At 34.8% G+C, this 10,465-nt stretch overlaps 1 protein-coding gene across 1 annotated transcript in view; it reads right to left on the reverse strand.

Annotated features, from left to right (window-relative positions):
- The window catches only part of LOC126979157 (lutropin-choriogonadotropic hormone receptor-like), a 57,162-nt gene extending 51,633 nt beyond the window's left edge, over window positions 1-5,529 (reverse strand). The window contains exon 1 of the mRNA XM_050828402.1: window positions 5,258-5,529. Coding sequence (XP_050684359.1) covers window positions 5,258-5,318 — 61 coding nt within the window. The 5' untranslated portion in view covers window positions 5,319-5,529. The remainder of the gene's footprint in view (window positions 1-5,257) is intronic.
- Window positions 5,530-10,465: the final 4,936 nt, after the last annotated feature.

Raw genomic sequence — 10,465 nt, forward strand, 5'->3', positions numbered from 1 at the left:
TATATCTACATATATTTTCTCCCTCTGCCATTGTTTTATTCGCAATATTTATTGTTTCTTTGGTTATTTTGTTCATTTTCAAAATGCGTCGAAAAATTTGATCTAATCTATCTAAGAAATCATCTTGGACCCGACCACCCGGGTGACCAGCAAACATTTTTAAAAGCAGTTGTTTTCAGTTTTGTACACAAAAAAAAATATGTAAATATTTATTATCATTTCAATGATATTTTACATTTTTTTAACGCGAGCTAAAAGCTCGTAAATATATAAAAAAAAGAGTCTATACTTAAGACCATCCGACATAAATGAAAACTTTTTAAAGCGAGTTAGTAAAGTCACAACATTAACAATAAATAAAATAACAATTGTGTATTAATAACTCTGGTTTTTGCCTTTAGGTTTTTATAAATAACTGACTGAGTGAGAGCGTGATAGCTCAGTCTCATTCATTACCCGTTAAGTGCGCATCACGTCTAAAGAAGTTTTCGCTTCTATAACGGAAGTATCTTCAATGTTGTTATAGATATATATGGCTGCACCTTTATGTCTTCTATGTCTTCATCGCTGTGTGCTAGAGCCCTTATCGCGGCCGCTTTGTTCGTTATCTACAAATTATAGACGCAGTAATCTGTCAGTCACGATAGTGGGAACCGCGGCACAATTTACATTGAATCGACAAACATTTAGACAATAATGTGTAAGTACGCCGCATAAAGAACAGCAAGCTTCGGGGGTTTTACAGAATTACGACTTTACTTGAATACTTATGAAGAACATATTGAGCAAATATCATTGAGTTTCAGTAGTCTTAAAGCCCACGGTACAGAAAAAACTTTTTTCTGTTCTATCCTATAGCCTATGTCAGTGGTCGCCAAAGAGCCAATTATGAACATTACAACAATTTAAATACAGTAGTACTTACACTAAATAAAACTAAATGTCCTTCGTCTGCATCGAAAGTATGAGTATTTGCATCTCCTTGAAAAGTACGAGTAAGTCAGGTTTGTATGTTATTGTTTTTAATGTTAGGTAAGCATGATTCCATTCCAAGCTCTCATCAATAAGACGACTTCTCAGTTAACAGTTGGATGTGTGGCGGTCCTCCACAGTGCGGTTTTCAAGGAGCTTTCTTCCACGTGCTACAAAGCTGTGGAATGAGCTTCCTTGTGCGGTGTTTCCGGGACGATACGACGTGGATACCTTCAAAAAAAGCGCGTACAACTCTTGTGATTCCTCTGGTGTTGCAAGAGAATGTGGGCGGCGGTGATCACTTAACACCAGGTGACCCGTACGCTCGTTTTTCCTCCTATTCCATAAAAAAAAAGCTGATGGTAAGAGTCAATACTACTATTTCTAGCGTTGAAAATGATCATGTGAGGACCGCCACACATAGATGATGATAGATAGACACTCATGATAGATTGACAGATGACTGCTATAATCTTGTAAAAAATGGAGACAGCCTACATCCACTACGTTTTAAGCAACTCTTCGCTTTCAAACTTAACCGGATTTTACTTATTACCGGAATTACTACTATTTCAAACTTATGTCAAATCACTGCACGTTTCATACTTAACTAAATTTCAATTTTACTTAGGCAGTCCCACCTCTTATTACGTAGTATTTACATCTGCAGTGTATTCTGTTCACTTTATCGCTCAGTTACTAAAATTGAATTAATCAATGAATCAATTACGCATTATATACCCCTACTGTCTTATTATTAAACGCAGTGTAAAGTTATTCTAAAAATTATTTCTCCCTGTAATGTAATTCCGTAGTGTTAAAGACAAAAAATTTTAAACTTGGAATAACTTTACTTCGCATGTATTAATTATATAGCTCAGGATTATTCTCGAATGATGTCAGATAGTGTCACAAAGAATAAACAAGAAAGAATGAACTTGCAACATTGTTACCATACTCGACTTTAGTGTGTGAGACATAACGTAGAGGTTCCCTTACGGCGTGAGCACCTATCGGTTTCTACGACTCTCGCGAAAATTCGACAAGACCTTCATAACAATATTTATGGTTAGTACTAAGTTGTTTCAAAAATGTTTAGTGTTTTCACAGACGCGCCACAGCACGTGTTTACGGAGTGTCGGCGTGGTTGAAAAACCGGCACAGATTCTTCAACTTATAGACAGCAACGCTTTCGAAAGCTTGCAGCACTCTGAAAAGGCTAACTTCCTATGACAGTCTGGGTTGGAAAGAACTAGAGTAGTGAATCAATATATAGCTCGCCGGATAAAATTACCTGAATTACTATCTAATAAAGTGTTTGAAAACTCCAACTGAGCTAACCGTTCGAGCGACGTATAGTCATAAAATCTTGTATGCTTTGTTCAACTCTCAGGTTGTGGCTTCATCTACAGGATCTATTTTACAGTTGATAACCTGCTCAACCCCAGTATTTGCATATTTGTAAATTGACTTGAGATGTCGCTCTTGCAAATCTAAACAAATTGTTATGATTTCAAAGTGATAACCCTCACTTCTGGGATTAATACACAAATAAAATTTGAAATTAAAACTTTATGAACGATGCGGGACTCGAACCCACGACCCTCGCGTTCCGTGCGAGTGCTCTCCCAACTGAGCTAACCATTCGAGTGACGTATCGTCAAAAAATCTTACATTACTGCTTCGCGGCAGAAATAGGCCGTTGTAAAATTTGACTGAAAATGGTTATACCGAATCAATAAGAAGATTGATAACGATAACTATAACATGTAGCAGCTGAATTTGAAAAGTTACAAACGACCCTATGACTTTCGACTATCACGGAATTATTCGAAAATTTCAAGATTAGTTAGTAAACAATTTGTTATGCTTTTAAAGTGATAAACTTAATAACACTTCTAGGATTAATACACAAGTAAAATTTGAGAACAAAATTTTATGAACGACTACATAAATCTCACTTTTGCCTATGCTTTTTGCAATATACGCTTCGTGATATTTTACATTGAAATTAATAAAATATAAAATACTTAATGATGAAGTCGTTTGTTTTTTTTTTGTTTTTTTATTTTTAGGGAATCTGAAGTACACTTACTAATTTGTCTGAATATGTGAAGACCTACTAAACGTGCTACTCATATGAGTCAGCGCTGTTTAAATGAAACAAACGAAATCAGGGAGAAACGCCTATCGCAATAGAGGAAATATACCTCGAGGAAAATTTCAAAAGACTTGCGAAAAGCGCCAAAATATCTGGCTGATAGAAAGAAGGCTGTCGTATTGCAATGCAGCAACGAACGTAAGTGCATTACTGTGAGCGTTTAAGGAGTTCCACTGATCATCATATTATACATATCAAATATCTGTAGAGCATATAAAATATTTGGCCAAATATCGTTAATTTTCTCATAAGAGTTGGGGAGTTCCTAGAGAACCTAACCATAAAATAAACGCCTTTTATGCCTTTTAATATATTTAATTCATTAAAGCTCAACCTTTACTTTACTGGTATGAATGATAAAATGAATAACTTCGGATATTCATAAGTGAATGACTTAGCAGTTGGAGGCTCCTTTCCACAGGATGCCGGCTAGATTATGGGTACCACAACGGCGCCTATTTCTGTCGTGAAGCAGTAATGTGTAAGCATTACTGTGTTTCTGTCTGAAGGGCGCCGTAGCACGTGAAATTACTGGGCAAATGAGATTTAACATCTTATGTCTGGTAACATCTTAAGTTGACGAGCGCACTTGTAGTGCCGCTCAGATTTTTTTGGATTTTTCAATCGTATCAATTATCATCAGCTGAACGTCCTGCTCGTCTCGTCCTTTATTCTCACAAAAACAATCATAAGTGTTATTTCTTTAGCAAATTGAATAAAGTCTTGATTTAATGTTATCTACATTAGTAATTCAATAATAAGTTTAGAATGAATAAATTAATTTTAATCAATACTTAATAATGAATCTCACTGTATAATTTCATGAATTACTATCTGCGTAAAGGTTATTAATTAGGTATTCTTTTTATAAATAAGCTGGAAGCAACATAACTATAGAAGTATCGCGGGTGATACCTACAATCATTAGGATATCCGTCTTTCGAATCAATAATTATGGGTAGGTATGGGTGGTCAGATACCATTAATTGAGTCCTGTGCTCGCTCGCCGATGACTGACAAGGAAGGTTTCGCGAAAGCGTCGCTTATTCTATCTGGAATATTGGGGAAAAAGACAAAGTGAAAGATATTGCTTAGCACCGCGATATCAAGCGTCGAACGGCTAAAAGCTACTGAAAATCAGTGCTGTGACCAATTACCACAGGTAACCTGAGTAGCAGGAATAAGTAGTAGAAATAAGGGATTGCTTGTAACTAATTCTAGTAGGCTTCATGGGATACATAATAGCTTTAAGGGTAAATTTATACACTTCTATAATGAAGTCCGAGCCACTGTCCAGGCATTACGTCTATAAAAAAATTTAAAAGTTTTATTAAAACTGGCTCTGTCGTAAATCCTACTACTCCACAGGTGAATATCTAAGTGATCCGACAGCCTGGGACTAGATTATAATTATTTTACAGCAATAGCAATGACAGTACAATATTGTATTTTTGGTTAAAAAGAGCGCAAAAAAAAATCTGGGAGAGTTTCTTGCGCCGCGGCCGCTTCTTCTCTCTCAGAGCGCCATTTGTTACCAAAGTGGCAGTAGTGTCTAGTTTATTAGAAATGACATCAAAAAGAATTCTAAAGGAATCAATTTTGAGAAAATAAATGCCTTTTATGCCTTTTTGGCATCCCTTTCAACACACACTGCCACCCAGCTACTATTTTGAAAAATATATTTATTAGCTAGCTAGTTTAGTTTTAGTTTTAATTGTACTGTTTCTTTTTTAAATATTTTTGTACCTATGCAATGTTTTAAGTCTGTTTCAAGTAAAAAATATTATAATTATTATTAGATGAACTGATATAGAAAGTTGAGTGATTATGTTGTTTTTGATGGCGTTTCCAGGTTAATAAATTACATGAATCATCTAAAAAAAGTCACATTTAAAGCAAGAGTAACAAGAGACTGGCGGCGAGAATCACATCGTCATTTCCCTTCATAAAAAAATGAAATAAAACCAGTTCAAAAAAAAAACAGTCAGAAAAAACAATCTTACTTTAAAAGTAGGCACAATGATAAACAAAACTCAACTATACGCATAAAATAATCGGTAATGTGTTTGTGTAAAATACAAGATATATATCGTTTAAGCGTTATAAACAAAATAATTTTTTTACCTAAAACAATGAGGCACGCCACCAATATGTTATGTTTCCATGAAGACGTCATCCTGGCCATAAAAAAACAACTGAACTTAATTTAAAAGTCTACATCTTTCCCGCGTAAACATTTCTATCAAACAGTAGTTATATAAACCGGTTCTTAAAAGCACGTGTGATAGCACACAATCACTATATCATCACATAATATTCACGATAAGATTTAAAATTAGATTATAATCAACAATCGACACGTCCTTACCGTGCCTCGGTTGAAAGAAGACTGAAATTAAATTGTTTTTCTTTCGAGCAAATATTTTTCAGCCGCATCCTGTAAATCGTGAAGCGAGTAATTATCACCTGCCTGTGGCACTTTGTGAGTGCCTTACCTTGGTTTACAATACACATTAATATTGTATATTTTTGATAAAATATAATATGTCAGAATGAGAATCTATACTTAGGACAAAATTTAATGTAATCTACATAAAATTTTGTAAATTTTTGTAATTTAATGTAGATTCAATTAAATGGTTTCTATCTTACTAAAATATTAATTTTTTTAAGCCAAATAAGAGCATACATGAATATGATAATTTAATAAGACATGAATATAATTAATGATTCTTGTTATGTAAGAATGTATGTGTCAACATACGGCCATTCGCAATATAATATCTACAGATAGAGATTAATTACTACCTTCTATTGTGAGTAATTAGCTGTGAATAATCTGAAACTGTCCCAATATACCCGATAAGTCATTCTTATCGCCTTATTTTGGGACGAGTGAATTGCAATTTCCATACAAACTTCTATCGCTGGTAAGCTATACGTCGTCCCATTAATAAGGTGAGTTACCATCGATAAGTATATTGGGAAAGAAAAGTCAACGATAGTTACGATTTTTATCTCAAGTAGGCCACAACCGGGGATAGACTGAATATGTGAACGGCCGTAAATCTGTAACAATGTTACAACCTCAAAAAAAATACCTCATCCAGTATAGACTAAGATCTCACTGCCCAATTCTGCAGGTACGTGTTTTTTGATAAAACTTATTTATTATACTATATAAAACTATATTTTAAATGAATGTTAAGGGAATATGCTATCGAATTATGTCAGTTATCAAGACCATCATGTTCACGAAGCATCCTTACACAAACGATGAATTCAAGCTCTAAAGGTTGATGCAACAAATATACGATAATTTATATTTATACAGTTAAATATTTATTTCTTTTTATGAAATAATTTATATTATTACAACAAGATTACAAGATTAACAGATCAATTTGTTATGTATAGCCATTGTAAAATACTCTATTGATTGAAAAGAGTGGCCGTTGAGTTTCTTGTATGTTCTTCTCACGAGCTCTACTTTTTCCGAACATATGGTAGAATCAGTAATGTAAAAATAGTATATTACGCACCTAGGTAGAGAAGTAGGTCGTTCTCTCCCGCAAAATATTGTCACTTATATCACGTGGTGCGTATACGATTTTTTTCCCCACTTGGATGAAAAGCTCACTATTAGTCCGTGGTACGAGGGACAAAAGTCATCTTGCCGGGAGAGACTCGGCTACTTTTGTCCCTCGTACCAGGGGCTAAAAGATAGCTTTTGATGAGGTGGGAAAAAAATTATTTATAGTGACGTTTAATTACAATGACAAAAGCGCTTAATTTAAGCGTAATTTTGTCAAGTCTATTTGACTTTGACTTTTTTTTTTAATGAAAATAAGGGACAAGACGAGCAAGACGTTCAGCTGATGGTAATTGATACGCCCATTACAATGCAGTGCCGCTCAGGATTCTTGAAAAACTCCAAAAATTCTGAATGGCACAACAATGCGCTCGTCACCTTGAGACATAAGATGTTAAGTCTCATTTTCCAAGTAATTTCACTAGCTACGGGACCCCTTCAGACCGAAACAGAGTAATGCTTACACATTAATGCTTCACGGCAGAAATAGGCACCGTTGTGGTACTCATAATCTAGCCGGCATCCTGTCCAAAGGAGCCTCCCACTGGTAATTGACTGGATGGATACCACCAAACATCACAGCATTGCTTTCCTACATACAAACAGTACTGTGCGAGCACTATATTTGTTCCAGTTTAAAGAGAGCCGTAGCAAGCGTAGTGAAATAACCAGCTACACTTAGCTTATTACTTAAAAGACCTAAAAACCTTTTACCAGTGGGAGGCTCCTTTGCACAGGAAGCCGGCTAGATTATGGGTACCACAACGGCGCCTATTTCTGCCGTGGAACAGTAATGTGTAAACATTACTGTGTTTCGGTCTGAAGGGCGCTGGAGCTGAATTTACTGGGCAAATGAGACTTAACATCTAATGTCTCAAGGTGACGAGCGCAATTGTAGTGCCGCTCAGAATTTTTGGGTTTTTCAAGAATCCTGAGTGGCACTGCATTGTAATGGGTAGAGCGTATCAATAACCATTAGCTGAATGTCCTGCTCCTCTCGTCGCTTATCTTCATAAAAAAAACCGAAGGTCTGTAATCCAAAGGATTACTCTGTCTCCCTGCGGGCGACAGAAGCTTAGAAGCTTACTTAATTTAAACGTCTAGATAGAGCATCATGCTACTAGGCAACACATGACAACAGGCCAGTTTTGTTACTTTACCGTGTCTGGCACCTATGTTTTACACTCGCGATTCTTTCGCTTTGTTTTAGTGTGCGCGCGTTCCTGAGAAAAGAGGCCAACTGTTTGCCGGTATTTTTTTCTATCTGAACTTATTAATCTAAGTTTTGAATATTGACGAAGAAAGGATCCCTTCGCCGTTCGTGTGTCTGTCTGTCGAAACCTTTATTTCTCAGTGTGGAGTTGTGCTTACCACTTGAATTTAACATTAGTAATAAAACAAAGGTTTATCTTCAACCAATCATAAGAAACGCCCATCTTGGTCTTACACACTGTCTTACACGGGTCTTCACACATTAGATCTATTGGATACCTTCGTTAACATATTTTCATAAAATATGGGAGGTTGTTACTTCATGACCTCAAAGATACTTTGGAAATAATCGTAAAATAATACAAGTTTTCTACTTTAGCGACTACAATAATATTGGTGACAATTAAAGCCTTTGTTTTTATTAAGTATTTGTAAATAATTAATGTGCTATAACCAGGTCTGCGGTAGAGAAGCTCAATAAGATCTGGAAGAACAGAAGGTTCGACTTATGAGGTGCCTTGTGTTTCCAATCTTCCTCTACGGGACTGGAGCCTGGTTCCGTAGACTTCAAGACCGCGGCAAAATTGATGCTTTAGAGATGTGGTGTTGGAGACGACTCCTGAAGATCCCTTGGATGGCTTTCTGAACCAATAATTCCATCTTAAAAGAACTGAAGATAAAAGAAAGGCTATCGTCGACTGTGCAACTACGAATTCTGAAGTTCTTTGGTCACATCTCCAGAAATGAAGGATCGATTGAGCAGTTGATTGATGGATTGAGGACGCTCACCCACGCAATGGACGGACCTTATCAAAACAGTGACCCAGACGCCTATTGTGGAGTGCTCCCGCAATGCTGCAAACCGTCAAAATTGGAGGAGCATCGCGAGGGACGCAGTGCGACCCATAATTGCGGAGACCACTCTGTCAAGAGTGGCCGATTGAGAAGAAATAATTTATAAATTAATACAAAGAAACATAACATCAAACGTTATCAAAACGAATCAAGTCGGAAATGTTGAATTATCTACATAACTCTAAATATAAGCAAAGATAAAAATTCTTTCACAAATAACATTATTATCGGCACATCGTAAATAACAAAATTACTTCGGCTTCATCTAAGGATTTGCAAATCTTATAATCTTTTTACAGTAGACATTTACATGTTATAGTTAAGACAATTGAAATAATTTATGGTGTTATTGTTTTGGTAAAAACAATTGACATAAATTGTTACGTGGGGTATATTCGTGTATGAATTCGTGTATGTATAGTTTACAAGCGTAATAGACAGGTACGCTTCCACGTAATGATAGTTTTAATTTTATGTAGTCATAGTATTGTTATTAAAGTTATACGATTTGTTTTGTTTGAATAATAAAAAAAGTTACGTTTTATTTACTAACACATATATTTTTAAATTCATATAATCTTAAGAAAATAGAGTGTTTACTGCGTATATAAAATGTAGGTAATACAAAATATTTTGAAGCAGCACGGAAGCAGTATAGAAGAATCAGTTGTGAAATGTTTCATTATTTGGATAGTTGAGGAATTAACACAAAATTACGCCTAATTTAATAAACTTGTATTCATGGATAACTTTGTACTGATATTTAAATTCTGTTTCATCCATACCATTTATTAATAACATGTATAATAGATAACATTTTCACTTCTCATGGTCTGAAATTGCTTATTTGTGCACGATATAGGCTGCACAAAATCGATTTTTGTGCACAAGTATCTACTCATAAATGTATTTATATTAAGGCAAAGAAAATGAGCCATACAGCCAAACACAATAAAGAGTTCAGAGATAGAATTTGTGATTATTTAATATTTACTTTAATTTATTTGCTTCATGTGTTTTCTAAGACATTAAAAAGATGTTAAAATTTAAATTAAAATACGGTAGGTTATTTAATTTATTAAAATATATATATATATATATATATATTACCAAATTAATTCAATAGTAGGCTGTATAGGTCTGGAGCCCAAGCCTGAATATCAATGTCGTAAGATTAAAAAAAGAAGCGGCGGGAAACAGGTTTTGTTTTGTCGTGCGTTAATTAATTTCTTCAAATTTGCTAAAATTGTTAAAAATGTTTATGTTATTACATTATTTTACTACTTTTTCATTTCCTCGCAATCGAAATGAAAAGCAGAGTTTATAACTCGTCCACAAAACCTTTTTACCCTCGACATTACTATCAGCCCTCGTCGTTCGTTTTGTGCACTCGTTGTAAAATCTACTATTCGTGTTTTCAATTCATTCATTGAACGTTTTGTGTTTTCATCAATAGTTATTATAAATCATAAAAAATATGTATTTACCTGCCTATTGACATGTTCCTGATAACTTTTAGATAACAATGAAATAGTGCAGTATCTATAAATACTTTACGATTCGTTCATATTGCTCGTTTATGATACATAATTACTTTTTAACACGCTTATATTAGCTTGTTATATACCTATCTATATAACGATATCTTTAAAAGTTATTCTCACCCCTCTTTA

The sequence above is a fragment of the Leptidea sinapis genome, chromosome 3, assembly GCF_905404315.1.
Source record: "Leptidea sinapis chromosome 3, ilLepSina1.1, whole genome shotgun sequence".
In the NCBI taxonomy this organism is placed as follows: Eukaryota; Metazoa; Arthropoda; class Insecta; order Lepidoptera; family Pieridae; genus Leptidea; species Leptidea sinapis.